Here is a 19,646-nt window from a genome sequence, read left to right as displayed (position 1 = left end):
TCCAGCAAAGGAGAGATTTGGATACCTTGAAATACATGGACAATGTCATAAGGTTACCCAGGTTGGAGAAATAACCCCATTAGTTATAAATGGCAATTTATGCTACCATGAGTCCTCTAACAGACTACCTCATAAGGAGCTCAATTATTTTCTGATTCCTGCAAAAGTAGCTTCTCATAGAGAGAAAATAAAATGGTTTCCAATCATGACTTGGTTCCCCTGTGACTTGGCTTCAGGGAAGGAAACTCACCAACTCAGACCAACCTGAACCTTTTGTCTTCTTTCCCCCCATTGAAAATTAATAAGCTGACACTCTGGTATATCTCCTAGCTGCACAGGCATGTTGGTTAGCCTGAGTCAGGCTGAATTCTGTGTGTTGAAAAGATGATTTTCTTTCCAAACATCCTCTCTTAAATGATGTCAAGGTCTTTGGCTCACAGTCTCTCACTCAAATGTTATCAGCCCTGAGCAGTTTGCATTGTGATGCCTGTTGGGGATACAAAAGCAGAACAAGGCACCCATCCCTGTCTTCAAGGGGTTTGCAGTATTGCTGGGAAACAAGCAATCAGATAAATTTCAGAATCATACAAGATGAGACATGATCAGAGGCTCAATGGAACACATTTAAATGGGGTTGGAGAGGTAAGTTGGAGCCTAGGAATGGGGTTCACGTAGAAGTGTGGTGGTCAGAGGGAGAAGTCGTTGTCTTCTGCAGTCTAGATGTTTCCTGTTGGATTGGCCCAAGTGGGATAGGTAGGCAGGGAGCAGAGAGGATAGCCTGCCATGCCAAGAAATGGCCTGGGCAGAGATTCTAGACCGCTCTGGAACTTCTGTCATGGAGGTTCTGATCATTGAATCCACGGACTCACACCGAAGGTCATGTCCTCCCCACTCCCAGAGATAAGAGGGGAGGCAACATGCTTGCAAAATAAGTGGTCTCCAGGCCGGGTGCTGTGGCTCACGCCTGTAATCCCTGCACTTTGGGAGGCCAAGGCGGGTGGATCACCTGATGTCAGAAGTTCAAGACCAGGCTGGCCAACATGATGAAACCCCATCTCTACTAAAAATACAAAAAATTAGCCAGACCTGTGGGCAGGCACCTGTGTTCCCAGCTACATGGGAGGCTGAGGCAGGAAAATCACTTGAACCTGGGAGGCGGAGGTTGCAGTGAGCCAAGATTGTGCCACTGCACTCCAGCCTGAGTGGCAAGAGCAAAACTCCGTCTAAAAAAAAAAAAAAGTCTCGAATCTGAATATGTCAGCAAATCTTTCCATATTGGCCAGATTCTCAAAAATACTGCTCCTCTACTCTAGCCCAGTATCACCTTCCCTAAGGAGCCTGGGGAGCAGTTTTCCCAAATTATACACAGGGATATGCTCTGTACTTTTCCACTCATAATTAAATAAATATTTGAATAATTACTTGTTTAAAGACTGTCTCTCCTACCAGACAGTCAGCTTCATTAAATAAAAAGTACTTAGCATGGTGCTTGTCTCCTAGTAAGGACTCAATAAATGTTGTCTCTTTGTGCTACTTGCGTTTCATGAGAGCAAAGCCTGTTTCTGTCCAGTCATCAGTGTATTCCCAGTGCTAAGCAAGACGCCTGGCACAAAAGTCTCAGTAACATATTTATTCAATGAATGAACTCTTGGTTCCACCGCCCCATTCCCATCTCACCACCACAAAACTACTTTTCTTATAGCTTTCCCCAATTCAGTAAATGATAATTCTAATCTAGGAATTTTTCAGGTCAAAAACCTTACTGTCAGCCTTGACTCCTTTCTTTCACATCCAAGCCTATTCCAACAGCAATGGCAACCAACTCTGTCCTCAAAATTTACCCTTAAATAATGTCTTATCATCAATTCTCTTATGGCCACTCTAGACCAAGCAACCATGGCTTTGCAGCTGATCTGTCACTGGAGACTCCTGATGCATCCCTTGCTTCTGCACTTGGCCTTCTAGTCTCTTCTCCATAGAGCAGCCAGAGTGATTCCTTTCTAACACAATTCAGAGCATGACACTCCTCTGTCCACACATCTCCAATGACTTCCCTTCTTCCTGAGAGGAAAACTAAAAATTCCTTAATCTGGTCCACAAAGTCCCAGGTGAGTGACCTCAGCTGATCCTCTGGCCTTCTCTCACTGTCCTTCTCTAGCATCTCGGCCTCCTCACTGTCCACAGCAGGCCAGGGAGCTTCCTCCCTTCAGCCTTTGACCTTGCTATTCTCCACCTGGAAGCCTCCTTCCCAGATATCCACAGAGCTGGCTGCATCTACAGTTGGCATGGCATGGGTGTGAAGGAAGGAGTCAAGGCTGACAGTGAGGTTTTTGAGCTGGAAAACTCCTAGAGTGGAATTATCATTTACTGAGCTTGGGAAGGCTATAGGAGAAATAGTTTGGTAGCAGTGTGTGGAGAGGAACCAAGACATGTGGTTTCTCCCTCCTTTCTTTCAGGTCTCCCTTCCATGCCACCCTCTCAGAGCCTTGCCCCGATGACCTTATTTAAATGGATGCCTTGGCCTCTCCAGCCTTCCTCCTCTCTTTACTATGTTTTGTTGTCCTTCATAGCTCTTATTGACACTTGTCACAATACACATCTATTTATTTATTGTCCGTCTTCCACTCTAAAACATAGATGGGACTTTGACAATTTTATTTATTATTTACATATCCAACACCTAGATTAAGACCAGGCAGTTAGTAGGCAGGAGGTACTTGTTGAATGCATACATGCATGAATGAGTGAGTATACACACATACACCACACACACATACACACACCTCTATGTGTATACTTTCTAAAATCACTTGCTCTGTTCCAGGCACCATTGTAGGTGTAAACCTTTTACCAGCATGATGTTTATTAATTACAACAATCCAGTAAAGTAGGCACTATTATCTCCATTTTACAGAGGAGAACAAGAGGCTCACTGGATAAGTGGCCAATATCCCTGAGCTGGAAAGTGAAGAGACTTGAGAGTCCAACTCAGTTTGAATGACTCCAGGGACGTTGACTTTCACTACATCAGAATGCCTTGTCCAGGCCCATAGACCTATTGATGACATATACAACTGCCTTGAGGTTTCTGGAGGGAGGTTTCAGAGAGTGATGTTGAAATAACAGGCTTGTGTGTCAGTCACAGGGAGTTAGGACAGAGCAATATTTACTGTCGACAAGTCAAAACGGCTTACCCTGGGTGACTAAACTGAACGCCTTCAGATTTTCCCTTTAGGAGGAAAAGGGAAACAGAGCAGAGAATGCGGAAAAAAGTGAAAGGTTCCTCTGGCAGGTCACCAGGCTTTCCTGTCAGGGCACTTCTGACATGCCCCTTGCAGGACTTATTGCTCATAGAAAGGAAGATGAATCTCATGGCACATTGTCTTGGGACATTTCCAAGGGAGGAGCTGGGGGAGGAGGGGACAGACTTAGCAATGGGTGGACCCAAAGTTAGCTTTGAGAATCCAGTTTTCTAATCACAGCTATCTTGGGAGGTTACAAGGCAACTGACTATTCACTAGGAATCAATTACATTGACTCACTAGGTTGGGATTTGACATCTTCTTGCTACCCTCAAGTTCTCAGAAATAAATGGGGTGGGGATTGAGGTTCTGGGAATGGTAAGATTCTGAGCCCTGGATGATGGCTAAATGGAAGATCTGCTTGGGGTAGAATTCCAATAACAACAGTTGATAAAATTCTGAGCTGTAGTAAATGGCAGAATTCCATGCCCTAGTGAATAGTAGTATTCCATTATCACAGGCCACTGGGGACCCAGGCATGAAGGGCAAAATCTGGCAAAATGTGATGTGTAGAAGAATGGCAGGTGTCCTTGAAATCTGCCTAGACTCTTTCTTCCCCCTTCCAGAATGGCAGGTGTCCTTGAAATCTGCCTGGCCTGTTTCTTCCCCCTTCCAGCTTGGTTCAGAAAGTTTTCTTAGGCCCGAGGACTAGAGATTTGCAAATTCCTGGATGCTGGCTCTGCAAGTAGAGTTATTTATGACTCCCAGGGCAGATCATGCATTCCTTCAACAAACCTACACAGTTTGGGTGCAGCAGACATTTTTGTTTGCCTACCAATAGTCATGCTGAAGTTGGTTTTTCCCTTACTTGACTCTACTTATGTAGGTTGAATGAGCCAGATGCATGCTTGCCTGCCTCCTTTGCAGCAGGGCAGCTATGTGAGCCAGCTCTGCCCAGTGAGATTTAAGGAAACTCCTGGTTATCTAGGATAGATTTATCTTCCTTCCTAAAAGGAGAGATACATGGCAAGTCCTCTCTCTCTCTCTCTCTCTCTCTCTCTCTGTTCTTCTCTCTCTCCTCCTGCTACACCACTCTCTCCATCTTGATTGCCTTGTGTTTCTTGCCTTTAAATGCTGTTATGTGAAATCGTGATTCCTAAAGATAGGAATGCCAACCTGAGCCCATGAGGGAAAGACTGAGAGAAGCTAAGAGACATCAATCTAATGCTTTGACATCACAAGCTATTCTATCAGCTTTAGAGCCCCCACTTCCAGACATCTTGCTAAATGTATATGTCTTTCCAGCAGCTTTAAGTCATTGGTCTGATTTATCTTACTTTTGGCATTTTCCTCCTCAGAAGCATCCTCATCTTCCATGTGAGGATTATTCAAAATATTTCTGAATGTGCAAGTTTCTACTGGGAACTGGTACAGGTTACAGGTTAGTGAATTTCCAGTTTGTAAATACTGAGTGGCTGGGAATCAACTCTCCAAGGGCCCATGTTAGGAAAGTATCATGTGTCTCAGACACAGACACAAACAAGGTTAGGAAGCATTGCAACTGGTCATCTGTTGGGTTCAATACAATTGGCAATATTTTTGTGTGGGGACTGTGCTTTATTCATTTCTGTATCCACAGGCCCTGAAACATTAATATGCATTCAGGAAATATTTACTAGTAGAAATTGGGCTGAGTACAGGAAGCTTTGACTTCTGGTTGTGGCTTTATTGTTAACATACTCTGTGACCTTGGTCAAGGCATATTATTCTTCTAGGCTTTAATTTCCTTCTCCAGGGTGGATTGAGAGTTTTGAATTAAATTTTCCCTGTTCTATGACTACAACCAATGGGCAATGGAGCTGGAATTAAGAGCCTCAAGCTTAGAGGCAGACGGTCATCTGCTCTGGACAGGTCCACATACTTTATTCTCTAAACCATGTAGAATATTAGAAGTCAAATTGAGCAAAAGATGAATCAATGCATTATAAGACACAAAATGAAAATATGAGAGCATAATGAATCTTCTTGAGAGTGTGACTGTTGCTCAAGAGCCTTACAGGATAAACCCCCAAGAAAAAAATGGCAAATTTGGCAAATGCCTTAGTTAAGGCATGATGAACCTGTTCAGTGTCACACAAATAGCAAATAAAAGGCCAAGATTCAACTACATGCACAAAGTTGAATCTTGTTTGTGCCCACGTAGTCTGCAGCCTACAGACTTTGCTGCAATTAATGTTGTATGACGTGATTTTTTTTTCTCATTTTCTTTGGTTCAGAAGTTGCTGCAATTTTCTTCTTTTATTATGTGTTTTGGCCAAACTCACATGTGTGCTTATATGTGTGTATTTGGTGTATGTATAGTGTATGTGTGCTGGGTACTTGGTAGTTGCATTTGGTGGAGTACTTATTCTATGTGTAGGGTGAAAAAGAAAGAAAGAGTCCTTTAACTCTTTTAAAGTATTAATACTTAAAACAAACTTGTCTTCATTTTGTTGACAAGTTCTTGTTTTTATGGGAATAAGTGCAGTGGAATTAATGACATTTCTGGTATAGAATGCATATGCCATCTGAGATCAGATTGGAATGACTCGTATTAAGCAGGAAAGATCATGGGAGAGGTAGGAATTGAACTTGGTTAGTGGGACTTGGAGAATATTCTGGAAGAAAAGGTTTTATTTAAGAACTTAAATAAAAGGATTTAAGAATTATTGAGTAAAACTATGGACTGTTTTCCCAGAAAAGGCATTAGGGTCAAGATCCCTGAAGTTCAATCTTGGCTTTTCTACTTTCTGGTTGTGTGACCCTGGATAAAGAAATTAAGCCTCAGTTTTTTTCATTTGTCAAATTAAATATCTCTTAGAGCTGTTTTGAAAACATTTAATTAATGCATGAAATGTGTTTAGATGAATGCCTGGTATATAAGTAAACACTCAGCCAATGTTAGCTATTAGTATTTTGGAGAGTTTTGAAGTTTGTGCTTGACTTGATGTCTATCTTTTCATAGTTAAATAGCTATTGAGATTTCTCACTTAGTCATTGCTATTGACTCTAAGTTAAAAAATCAGTTGATACTAAATGGCAGCAGGTATGCAGATAGTGGTGGTGGGTTTGGGAGTGAATCTTTATTTCTGATATTTCAAGATGGTTCATGAATATCTTGCTTAAATCCTAGCCAGGCAATATACCAGGGAACTCTGTAGATTTCTTCTTCCATGCTAGACCTTTACTGGAAGAATGCAGAAAATTAAACTTAAAGAATAAGCTTTTATACCTTCTACACCAGGAGACTATGGACATACAATAGAAGAACTCACCCAAGAAAACCGGGATCAAAGGCAAAATATGTGGTAGAAGCAATGAATGCCAAAGACATGTTCTTATTTGCTACTATCTGGACCTCCTAGAAACTGAGCTTGTCATCCTAATTCCTGACACTGGCACTCCTATCTTAAACTCTTCAATGGTTGCCTCTTTAGACTTATAGGATAGATGCTTATCTCTGAGGAACAGCATAAAAACCATCTATGATTGGAACCTGCAAACGTCTCTAACTTCATCCCTGTGCTCCCTTCCACCCTCCACTTCCCTGGTGAGGTGTGTGTGGTTTGTTGTCATGCTGTTCCAGCTCTCTGTGCTTTTGCTAATGCTGTTTCCACTGCCTGACTGCTTCTCCCAACATCTTTGGCTTTTATTCATCTTTCAAGTCTTAGCTAGGTGTCATTTCCTCCAAAAAGCATTCCTGAGTCCACATTTGGCTTCATTGTCCTTTTCTTTATTCCCAGAGTAACTTGTGGGCTTTCTCTCTCAGCATGATCATTTGTTTGTACATCAGTTTTTCTTTGCAGCCTGGGACTCCTTGAGGATAGGGCAGAAGTACTCATCAAATATCTGTTGACTAGAGGTATTACCAGAGCAGCCCTTTGGAAGTATCCAGCTGAGCCAGTGGCGTGTTTTCCACCACTAGGGCAGAACATCTTTCCCAGTTGCTTCCATTTCAGCTGTTGCCAATCCTTTCACTAGTGCCAAGGTTGAAAACCTGGGAGGCATCCTGATTCTTCACTTTCCTTCACAGCCATGCCATAGCCGTCAGCAGGTCCTGACAACTCCATTTTCAAGTGCATCCTTAATCTGACCACTTTCACCACCTCCAAGTCTACCCTTGTGGTCCAAGTCATTTCTGATCTCTCATTTTATCTCTCTGCTTCTACTCTTATCAATTCTCCTCCTCCCCACCATTACACACACACACAAAGAGCCTATTCTGCATGTAGCAAATAGGGCGATCCTTGTAACAAAACAAAACAGATGATGGTTCTCTTCTGTTCACCCACCTACCTCCATAGCTTTATGTTACCCTTCAAACACAATTCAAACTCTTGATATCCTGGCCTACAAACTCCACAGGCCATGAAAACCCCTCTGGCCACCCTTTACCTCATGTTCAATGTTGCCATTGCAGCCACATGGACTCATGGTGTTCTCGAATTTCCTGAAACCATCCTGATCTCAAGGCCTTTGCACAGGTTGAAATACTGTTCCTCCACTCTCTACCTGGATCACTCATCAGTCAGGGCTCTGAGGCTTAGGGGAATCTTTTCTGACCACTTCTCTAAAATAGCATGCCACTTGCTCATCTCAGAGCACCTTCTAAAATAGCACCTGAATTTGATTTCCTTTACCCCACTTATTGCCAGCAGTAATTACCTTTTTATAAAAAATTTGATGATGTGTGCACTATCTGTCTACCCCAGGTAAGATCCTTGATGGCAGGAACAGAAGTTTCTTCACTGCTGTGGACACACGGTCTCACATTCAGTGAATGACTAGATCAATGGAGTAATATCTATGATAATCTTATGGTGCTCGAAATTCTCTTTCCTTCACATTCTTATATTTGGATATTATAATGATGAGAAACAGTGCTGTAGAGTCGATCAGCAGGCTGAGAGCTTATGATATTTTACTTCTTGATGTAGGATTCAAATATATTGTTTTTAAATCTTGAAATAACATTTGTGTCAGTCCATTTTTATGTGAGTTCCCCAGGTTACTCAGGGAAAATTTACCTTCTTGGGGCTTGTTCTTTCTTCACATTTCTGGATCATTGGAAATGCTTATGAGGTGGAAAAAAGGCAAAGTCAAGAGGTCAATAATTATTGAGTAGTGAATCTGCCGATTTACATAGCAATGCAAAAAGTCCCACTGTGTCTGTGTTCTCAGAGAGTATGTACTAACACTATAAAACTCACAGGCAGTAGGGAAAAATCCACAGAGGTGTGAGTGGAAAGAGAGAGAGCTACAGTTTGAATACAGTGGAGATGTCGGTTCTAAATTTAGCGGATAAAGAAAACAGGGCATATAATCAAAATGACCCTTGGAATTTCTAACTGGGACTGTAAATCATCATGGAATGCATATTGTTCACGTAATCCTTTTACAGTGATATTTACTATTTATATGGTTATTTTTATATAAATAACAAGTGATATAAAAATCAATGTCCTTAAATGCTAGACTTATGTGCAGTTACTTATACATTACTTTATCGGTAATATAAGTAAAGTAAGTGATTACTGTGATAGGTGGAGGCAGCAGCAGTCCCTGTTTCCCATCTTACACTTTTTCAGAATAGATATTCCCATGGTAGAATCATGGGCTGACACTATCACATTATAAAATTTTCTCTGGTTCTGTCTCTTCCCCTCAGGAACACACATGGATGATTCTTATTACTTTATGCCCACATTAAATAATTGTATACACCATGAACTGGAGGCCTTGTGTTTTGAGTGAAAAGCTTTGGATTTGAGTTTGTGTTTCCAAACACACTTCTGAGGCAGAAATTGTCAAGAGCTTTCCCAAACTCTTTTTTTAATCCTCCTGAGCTCACCATCTCTGGGACTGTCTTGCAATTGGACAGCCATGCAATTGAGCTTCAGCCAATGAAACATGAGTGGAGGGCGTGACACACAACCTGCCATGTTCAAGCCTCCATACTCTTTCCTTCCTCCAGCTTTGTGCTGATGAACATGGTCACCTTGAAAGGTGTGTTGAATATGGCAGAGCCAGAAAATGCAAGGAGCTTCTTCTCTGGATCACCACTTGAAGAAGAGCCACTTGCTCCTCAGGAACCCTATTTTGGACTGACGTAAGTAAAAAATTAATGTATCTTTACTTAAAATCACTGAGATATGGGGGTTTATTTGTTATAGAAACAAGCATTGCTTTAACTAATGCGCTATTTGTATGACCTTGCACAAGCTACTTAACCTTTCCGTGTCTTAGTCATTGTTCCTCCCATAGTGGGGCCCCTCCCAACATAACCAGCTCAAACATTTAAAAGAGGCAGTTGAGGAAAGTTCCATGAAGAGACTATTTACAAAGATGTGGGCAGAACTAAGGGAAACTCACAAGGGAGGGTGAAGCATCCCAGGGTTAGTGGCAGCAGAGACCCATTTTCACTCTAAGCCTAGGACTCAGGGCACAGGGAGGAAGCATTTACTGAAGTCTGGGGAGATGCTAGAGCTGCAAGAAAGAGCTTTCTGAAGGGAGCTGCAACTTTCAAAGGAAGATTGCAGCCAATTTAAGGCCTGACAGGAAGGAATTTAAAGTAATAAAAAGTCAGATTCTCCTACCTTCCGATCTTCCTGCTAATAGTTCTCATTGACTAAACCCAACTAGGAGCCAGAAGGCAAGGAGCTCATTTACGTAGTTTATACAAGTCATCTTCCTAGGGTGTGTGCCAAGTACAGAAGGGTAGAGAAATGACAAACAAGGGACAAACAAGGAATTTCAAGCACAGTTTTTTAACCTACAAATTGCAATTCTTAGTACCTTATGGAGGCTGCTTGGAATTATGGGCCTCGATATACAAAACACCTGATAAGGAAATCAGAAGAAAATGAGTTCCAAATAAAATACAGCTTTTAATATTCCTCTTTGCCATCTGCTATGAAACCACTGTCCATTGATTTTTTTTTAAACTTTTTTCCACTGATTATTTTTTTGTGTTTGTGTGTTGGTTTGTTTTAATCTCCCAGCTAACTGTTAATGCCAGGAGTTAAATTCCAGAATGAATTTAACTCTGGTGCTTCCTGGAGACTGGCATCTTTATTTCTCCATGATTTGTGTTTGTCCATAGGTGGGGCTTGAGAAAATATCTAGTTTCAGAGTCCTTGGAAGATTCTTCCTTCTTAGCTTCAGTCACTCATTGTTATTTTCAGGGTCATGTTGCCAGGAACTTCTCGCTGCTGCAGACAGCAGCCATGTCTAAACCACTCTGCTTTCTGCCTGCCTGAGTTTTGCTACTTCATATTTTATGCCTGCTTTGGGGTTTTTATTGGATAGCATTACCTTATCATGAATGGGAGGAGTGGGTCTTTCCCAGTAAGTGATGAGAGATTGGCATCCTTGTGAGGCAGGCTTGGTGTAATAAAGAGGATCCAGGGTTCTAATCCCTCCTTTGCCTTTTACTTACAGTGTGACCTTAAGAAATTCCTTCTCTGTCTTTGAGACTTAGCTTCCTCATCTACAACATGCAAGGCTCACTGTGCCTGTCTTGCTGGGTAGATGTGGGGAGACAATGAAATACATATGCATAGAAGTCCAGGCATTTCCCTTCACACATGGCAGGCATTCAGAAAATCTTATCGAAAAATAAAAAATTTCTAAGGTCCAGTGGAGATCCTGACCTTTTGATTATACTAGAGCTAAAAATGAAGCTGATAAGGTGCCCCAGGTCCAAAAAAGTTCAGTCCTCCTAGGCAACAAAGTGTCCTTCTTATTCTAATTGATGCCCTTTTTATTTTAAGTGTGACTGAAACATTTTTCTAGGGTAAATTGAGTTCACAGATGTCAAGTCTATTCCCTGTGATTCCTCAGTGGTAGGATGGGAGGAGAAAAAAAAAATCACATTGAAACATACCTTTTGCATAGAGCAATGTAAAAAACACACATCCAAAGATGCAAATGCCAAGAACAGAAGAGCCTCAATTTCTGGGAATCCTTTGGCTGGATTCTGTTACTTTTTCTATTTTTCCATGTGCGACATACGGCACCCTCCTTTTTCTGAGTATTTCTGGAATAACTTGTCATTTGGGGAGTCTGGGATCCAGAATTACTTGGGTTAGAGCAGAACAGTCATGAGTCTAAACTCCAGCCCTCCCTTTTACTTTGGGGAGTTACTTGACAAATCTTTTGCACCTATGGAATAAACATCATAGTCACTTATCTCAGAGTTTGCTTAAAGATTAGAAAAATAATATAAATGAAGTCCTTAATAGATGTGCTTAAGCAGGAATGTTCACTAGTGGTATCAATTATTGTTGGAAAGGCACAATTATCACATCATTTTCGATCTACGAAAAAGTCTAAGGCAATGTAATCCATTGCTTTCATTTCATGTCTAAAGAAACTGAGGCTTAGGAAGGGAGTTAGGACTAACCAAAGGTCACCCCATTAGTTTGTAGAACCCAGGTTTCTTGATCTCCACTGGGATTTCCTAGCCATGGAAACACCATTGTATATAAAAGTGTCACCAGTGAGCAAATAGCAGAAAGCCAAGCCATGAATAAATTTATGACAGTCTTCTAACTTAGATGCCATCTGCAGAAAACTGGAAATTTGGGCAAGTCTCCTAACTACCACTGGTATGCCTAATCATTCCCTGTTGGGTTTCAGAATGCCCTGGAGATTTTGTTGTCATTTGATTCATCAATCGGAAAATGAGTCTCAGTTTTTGGCAATGCAGTTTCATAGCAAATTTGGAAAGATGTGATTATTACCCTCTATTTCATGTCCTTCCAAGGAGCTGGTCCAGGGTAAATAGGTGCACATCTTTGAATCAAGAGTCATGAATAGGTGCATTATTACTGAGTGGACTTAAGTTCCTAATGTTCACTATGAATAATGAGTCTAATGTGAAATCTTAATGCATTTAAGGTAGATATGATATTCTTTTAAAAATGAATTTTCAGGGCTGGGCGTGGTGGTTCACACCTACAATCCCAATACTTTGGGAGGCCAAGGCAGGCAGATCACCTGAGGTCAAGAGTTCGAGACCAGCCTGACCAACATGGTGAAACCCCATCTCTACTAAAAATACAAAAATTAGCCGGGCGTGGTGGCGGGTGCCTGTAATCCCAGCTACTCAGGAGGTTGAGGCAGGAGAATTACTTGAACCTGGGAGGCAGAGGTTGCAGTGAGCCGAGATCACACCACTGCACTCCAGCCTGAGCTATAAAGGAAGGCACTACCTCAAAAAAAGAAAAAAAATTATCCGGGCCAGGTGCAATGGCTCATGCCTGTAATCCCAGTACTTTGGGAGGCCCAGGCAGGAGGATCCCTTGAGCTCAGGAGTTTGAGACCAGCCTAGACAATATGGCAAAACCCCATCTCTACCAAAAATACAAAAATTAGCCAGTCTCATAACCTGGTCTCAAAATAAATAAGTAAATAAATAAAATTTTAAGAAATTAAATTAAAAAATGAATTATCTGTATCATGGGGAATGGTTAATGCTCACATTTTTGTGGAATATGTGAGGGAATGGTGAGGGCCGGACTATGCCGTTAGCGGTCAAAAGAGGTTTTGTATCAGGACAAATAGGATGTCTTGAAGAAAAACTACAGCTACCACCAAGTAGCACTCTAGGAAAAGGTAAAAAGGAGGAAAAAAACCAAGTATTTATTGAATACCTACTATGTGCCACACATTTTACCACACTTAAAAAATTATTACTCAATGTTACTTTTATTTTCTTTCTTTTTTTTTTTTTTTACTGTGTCCCAGGCTTCTTTATTTAAGAAAAAAGTGATACATGATGTGGGATTAAAATCAAGAGCATCATTGATCTTCACCTTCCCTCCAACCAGTTGCCCCAAACTCCCCTGCCCCCACCCTTTGTGTTCCCAATTCCTTCCTTAGTGAATGAAGAACTTAATCCCAAAAGCCCTGGCACAAACTCCAGGTTCTCTTTCCCTAGCTCCTCCCCTCCCCTGTTCCCCATTCCTAGAAGGGCAGGCACCTCAGTTTAAATGCATGGGAGAGCCCAGAGTGATGACGGAGACTGGGGGAAAGACTTCCCCCTCAGGGAAAGGGACTGAGGAGTACAGTGCAGTGAAGTGAGGGCTCCCATAGCCTGGGGTACCAAAATGGGGCCCTGGGGCCAGAGGAAAGGACACTGGTCCCCCTGAGAAAGGAGACCCAGCAGCCTCAAAATCCTCTCGTTATTCATAGTCACTGCTTGATCGCTTGCCCTTCTGGCGCCGGTTACAGAACCACACTCGGACCACATCCTTCTCGAGCCCAAGCTGCTGGGCGATGTGGCTGATCTGCAGTGTGGGTTTCGGGCATTGCAGGAACAAATTCTCCAGGTTGCCTCTCACTCGGTTCTCGATACTGGTTCGCTTTCTCTTTCGGGCCTGCATGAGGGTTTCTGCTTTGCATATCTCCTGAAGATTTTCATTGTTGTCAGTTTCCTCCACCCACTTCTACAGCAAGGGCCGCAGCTTACACATGTTCTTGAAGCTAAGCTGCAGAGCCTCAAAGCGGCAGATGGTCGTTTGGCTGAACACCTTCCCAAATAGAACCCCCAGGATGAGCCCCACATCGGCCTGTGTATATCCCAGGGTGATCCTCTTCTGCTTCAGGAGCTTGGCAAATTGCTCGAGTTCTTTCTGCAGAGCTTTGATGTCCTGGGACTCCTCCGGGTTTTGCTCTAGCTTCTCCTTCTCCAGCTTCACGGCACCAGGGGGGACGGTGCAGGGTTCCGGGGAGGCCCCATCGGAGTTGCTCTCCACCCCGACTCCTGCTTCGCCCTCAGGCTGAGAGGTCTCCAAGCCGCCTTGGGGCACTAGCCCCGCTCCAACCTGAGGCCCACAGTACGCCATCCCCCCACAGAACTCATACGGCAGGGGGCATGGGGGAATCCCCCACACCTCAGAGCCTGGCCCAACCCCCGGCCCGATTCCTGGCCCTCCAGGAGGGCCTTGGAACCTTAGCCAGGTCAGAGGATCAACCCAGCCCGGCTCTGGCCCCCCTGGCCCATCACCTTCACCGCCTGGAGGGGGCGAGAAGGCGAAATCCGAAGCCAGGTGTCCCGCCATGGGGAAGGAAGGCGCCCCAAGCCGGGGGCCTGGTGAAATGAGCAATTATGTTACTTTTCATTGAAAGCTCTGTGACCGTATGGCTGTGTGTGTCATACTCTCACTAGTAATGAACACAGTGCCTGAAGCATCATTAAATGTTTGTTGAATAGAATGTGTTAGGAACTCTTCAAAAGTAATCTCTTTAAATCATAGCCACCTGTGAATTGGCAATTATTATCTTCACTTTGTGGATAAGAACGCCAAGATTTGGAAATGTTGAATAATGTGTCCATTGTGTCAGTGGCCAATCTGAAATTCCAGTGTAGGCACCATGATTCCTGAGTCCATTCTGCTTCTGCCATACCACGCTCCTAGATTCTTCGTGGGAGCCATCTACTTGTGTTCTGTGCTATGGAATGGTGTGTCCTTCTTTCCGATTCTTATTTCCTGCAGATTGTGGGGAAATGGTTCTACCATTAACAACCAAAGGCAAAATGGGCTGCAACCAAAGAAACTCCCTGACCTAATTCTTTATAGTTGGTGGCAAGTGTGTAGTGAGGGGAAATAGCACTCTATGAAGATTTAATAGTGCAAATTCCACCCTCCTGACAACCCCTTTCTTCAGCACTGGATGGGTGTATTAGTTGTTTATCATTGTGCAATAGATCACCTCAAAACTTAATAGCTTAAAAACAACTAACACATAGCTCACAGTTTTGTAAAACAGCAATTGTGGTGTGACTTAACTGGGTATTCTGGATAAGGGTATTTCATGAGGTTGTGGTCAAGATGAAAGCAGGGGATGTTGTCATCTGGGAGCCTAATGGGGGCTGGAAGATCCACTTTCCAAAATGGCTCACTTACTTGGCTGTTGTCAAAGGCCCCGGTTTCTTGTTGGCTGTTGGTAGGAGGCCTCAGTTGCTCACCATGTGGGCTTTTCCATAAAGCTGCTTGAGTGTCCTCACAACATGTCAGCTGGGTTCCCCCAGAGAGAATGATCTAAGAAAGAGAGAGCAGGGAAGAAGTCACTGCGTTCTTTATGACCTAGTCTCTGAAATCGCACACTTTTACTTGTGCCATACTTTATTCATTAGAAGTGAGTCACATTCTGTAGGAGGGTAATTAGCCTTCACCATTTGGCAGGAGAACTATCAAATAATTGGTGGGCATATTGTAAAGCTATCATAATGGTTCTGGTAGGCCATGTTTTTGCCTCTGCCACTCAAATATTGGATGTCCGTTTCTTAAAGGGATTGTGAAGAGAAGGGGCTTTAGAATAAGACAGGCAAATGTTTAAACATTGAGTAAATTTTTAATGTCCTTAACCCTTGTTTCTCAACCATAAAATGAGAATGATCATATCAAATCTTCACAGTTTTGCAGGATGGGTTGCAGGTAATAAAGTCCTAGTGCAATGTTTGGCACAAGGTAAGTGTTTAAGCAGTGGGCTCCTTTCTGTTACATAATGTGGCAACCCTCTTCTCTCCTCTCTACGTCTCAAATATGTGTCTGAGTCAGAACACCAAAGTCACACACACACACAGGTACAAAACAATTCCTGATTCTATTCTGTTTCCATCATGCCATGCTGCCAGTTTCTCCATGGGGCCATCTTTACTTCTGTAGTAAGGAATATAGTTACTTGTTACAGAAATTAGATTCCAGAATTGGGATGAGTTGGAAAGGGAACTTAAACGTTCTCCTTCAGTCTTGCTCAAATTCTCATGCTTATTTGAAGTTCTTGAGTGTTTCCAATAAGATAGATATGACTTTACCTCTAGATTCTCCCACTTGTTATCCTGCCAACCTTAAGTCCCCTTTCTCAGGGTAATAACTTTCTGCTCAATTCTGTTGTGAGGTTTAAGTCAAGTAAGATGTGTGTAATTTTCTCACGAAACAGTAGCTGTTATTTATTGTTTATCATTTTATCATTAACTTCTGTTCCTTTAGACCTGACTAAAATATTTCTAGTGTCATTTGAAAATATTGTATTATAGCGGGTGTTTGTGTGTGTGTGTGTGTGTGTGTGTGTGTGTACCACCTTTTTTTAAGAAGCACAAAATGTGTTTGACCAGTTACTTATTTATTTCTCACAAAATGAAGTCAAGTCCATATTGTCTCATTTAGCAGAAAAGTGAAATAGAAGGTTAATAGGTTGGCCTAAGCCTCACAGCTGGTAAGTATAGCTACCTAGATTTGAGCCATGAAAATCGTTTGAGATGATGCTCTGCTTTATTTAATCTGTTCAGACAATGGCATTGTGGTCTCATGGGGAGACAGGCTAGATTTTGTGACCTGAACGTCTACTCGTTTGACTGTGTAGTACAACTAAAAATTGTGAATCCGCTAAATAAGTCTTTGTGTTTAATTTAGTTTAGTGCAATCATAATTTCTAGGGATATGACAGGCCAGGCACTGGGATAGATAATGAGGTACAGCTAGGTGAAGGGAGCAGGATGGAAATGCTGAGGTACAGAAGGGTCATAAAGCCCATTGTAATGTTCCATTTTTGTCTCTAGATAATGACAAGCAGACAGTAACACACTGGTAGCAAACATTGAAGACTGGTGGCCCAGGGGCTCTGATGTTGATGAAATTCCTGATGAAATTGAGTTTGGTAATTATACAGTTGACCTGCTTGAAAGAAAGATATCACAGTAGAACAATTTCCTTGGTTCTGCCATTTCATTTATCACCATTGTTTGTCTTTGTTGTCAGTATTAACATCAATTATTAATCTTAATGCTCATTTTCCTTCCTAGCCTTCTTTCCTGTCTGACATGTGGAATCTCTTGCTATTAAATTGAGAGGCAGGTGGAAACATTAGTCCTTCTTACGTCATTGGTCATTGTTTCTTCTGAACGAAGAGTTTTTTTCAGTGGGGGCAGGACAATTGGAAAAATCCATTCCAAGTGGCATAAAGACTGGTTTCTTTGCTCTGTACAAAGTATCCCAGTATCACTTAAGTAGCTATTTCTCTGAGGTTGGACCTCAACTTGAACCATGATGGTTGGATGCAGAGAAACTGGCAAATAGGTTAAATCGAAAGCAGGTAGAGATCACAACACTTGGGATGGCAAAAACAGCTAGGTGCCTCCCAAGATCTGTTCTCCCTTTCTGTCTTAGTAACCTAACCTCATTTTATATAAGATAGCAGGCCATCCAGCTAAAAGACTATATTTACTAGTCTTCCATGGCACTAAGTTGTGACCAATGAGAATCAGCAAAAATACAACGTGAAACTTTTGGGAAGGCTGTTTAAAGGAAGCTGAGTTAACAGGAACTCTCCCTTCCTCCTCAGGCCATTGCCCTTTTCCTTCTAGCCTACAACATGGATGTAACGGTAGCACTCCAGAAGCCATCTTGAACTGTAAGTCAACATTAGGCAGAAGCTGCAAGCGAGATGGTGAGGCAGAATGAAGAAGCTTGGACCCCTGATGACCATTATATCATGCTCAGACTTCCCACCTCTGATCTTCTAGTATGAGAGAGATATTTATATACCCAAATTATTTAAATCATTGATTTTTTTAGAGTTTCTGTTACGTGAAGCTGGTTCTCACCATAAAAGATAAGACTGGAAGTGGCTAGGTGGGGCAGAAGGGGTTGGAGATGTTGAGAAAGAGAAAAAAATCAAAGAAGACTCAGGTTATTTGGGTGGTGGTCCGATTCACTGAGAAAAAATACACAAAAGGAAAAATAAGATTAGAAGAGAAGAGAATTAACATAGTTTTGGAAATTTTAAGGTAGAGGGAGCTGCAGGACATTTAGGAGTGGTAGTCTTAGAGCCAGCTGGATATATGTGTTAGATGCTATAACGAAATATTAAGGAAGGAGATACAGGTTTGGCCATAACTATCATGTGTGTGATATGTAAAGCTACTGTAGTGGACTAAATTACCCAAGAAGACTTAGATGGTGTTGAAAATTAACATAGAGAAGCTGGGTGAGCTTACTGTGGGACAACTGAGGGTGGTATACATCTAGGTAAGCAAATAATTATGATTCCAGTCAGGATGTGGTAAATACACCGTTAATGATCCACTTAATTATTCTTCCCCTAGGTAGTCATATTTTGATAGGATGGCAAATAAAATTTTAAGGAATTAGTTTCTCTCTTTCCAAGGGATCTAAGGCAGAGACTACTGCCAAACAGAGGCACAAATCACCAAGAGATAACTAGCATTGCCCCGTAAATTGATAGAATTTCAGGCACATCAAAGCTTTGTGATGTCTGAACCTATGCGTTCTAATCATAGGCATGTAAGTTATTTCCACAGGAGTTGTACATTATTGCAATGGACTAATGAATTTCCCCTAACATCTTCAAGGAATAACAAAGGAGCGGACAAAGCATGGATCTAGAAATTAGTTAAGACTGAGTATGTTTGTTCTAACAGTTTCTACCTATACTATCCCACCTTAAACATCTCAGTCCCATTTTCTCATAGGAAAATGCAGTAATGTCTCTACTTCATGGTTCTACTGTGAGAAATACGGGATGATATATTTTAAGTATTGGAATAGTACCTGGCACATCAGACACCCATAATTCCTCATCTTATTTGGTTAACGAAAGTCTAAAGCCCCAGGAATCTGGGGTTCATTTTATAGATGCTTTCAGTTTGAAGATTCTATTATCATAGGGTTTTCTTGTCCAGAAGAGAAAGAACTTTAATGAAAAAACTTAAAAAGGAAAGAAATGAGGGTAGGGCTGGCATATTGCACAGCTCCATGGGATGCCATTTACATTATATTGATGCAAACAGCTGCCTTGGAATTGGGCAGTGTGCCCCCTGTATAACTGTAGGCAGTGACCCTGTTTGGAAGCTACCTCTTAAAATGTTCTTAATAATAATGTCTGTTATCTATTAAAATAAGAAAAGGTATGTCACCATGGGTTTTGTCTTTTGTTGTCTGTAGTTGAGGTTGGACTTCTCAAGGCCTCTTAAGACCCTCACTTTCCCTACTCTCTGACATACACTTAGTACTTTCTCTTTGCTAATTTTTGCTTCCTTTTTTTTTTGCACATGCTACTCCCTTCTTCTGGAATTCTATCCTAATTTGGATTTCTCGTGTATCTCTATTTTTTTTTTTTTTTTTAAAGAATCAGCTCAAATGTTGCTCTTCTGGTTGTCTTCCCTGCCAGCTCTGGGTAATATTAAGTGTTCCCTCTCTCTACTGTCATGATGGTGTGGCCGTATCTTTGCCATTGCCCTTATTTTAAAACTCAGGGTCCTTAGCCTGTTCTAGGAGGCTCAGTACAGTAATTATTTCTTCAGTTGCGTCTCTAGTCACTTTCCTCCCATGGTCCACC

The 19,646-nt window shown here is 41.9% G+C and overlaps 1 protein-coding gene and 1 long non-coding RNA gene across 2 annotated transcripts in view; one reads left to right on the top strand and one right to left on the bottom strand.

Annotated features, from left to right (window-relative positions):
* The window catches only part of LOC130541777 (uncharacterized), a 181,034-nt gene that overhangs the window by 51,904 nt on the left and 109,484 nt on the right, over positions 1-19,646 (top strand). Inside the window, exon 5 of the long non-coding RNA XR_008955895.2 lies at positions 9,256-9,390. This is a non-coding gene — a long non-coding RNA (uncharacterized LOC130541777). The remainder of the gene's footprint in view (positions 1-9,255; positions 9,391-19,646) is intronic.
* On the bottom strand, positions 12,991-14,362 carry POU5F1B (POU class 5 homeobox 1B). The gene has a single exon (XM_003846000.7). The coding sequence runs from the start codon at positions 14,345-14,347 to the stop codon at positions 13,733-13,735; it is 615 nt and encodes a 204-aa protein (XP_003846048.4). The 5' UTR covers positions 14,348-14,362; the 3' UTR covers positions 12,991-13,732.

This window comes from Pan paniscus, chromosome 7 (assembly GCF_029289425.2).
Source record: "Pan paniscus chromosome 7, NHGRI_mPanPan1-v2.0_pri, whole genome shotgun sequence".
In the NCBI taxonomy this organism is placed as follows: domain Eukaryota; kingdom Metazoa; phylum Chordata; class Mammalia; order Primates; family Hominidae; genus Pan; species Pan paniscus.
This window is presented reverse-complemented; position numbering and strand designations above follow the sequence as displayed.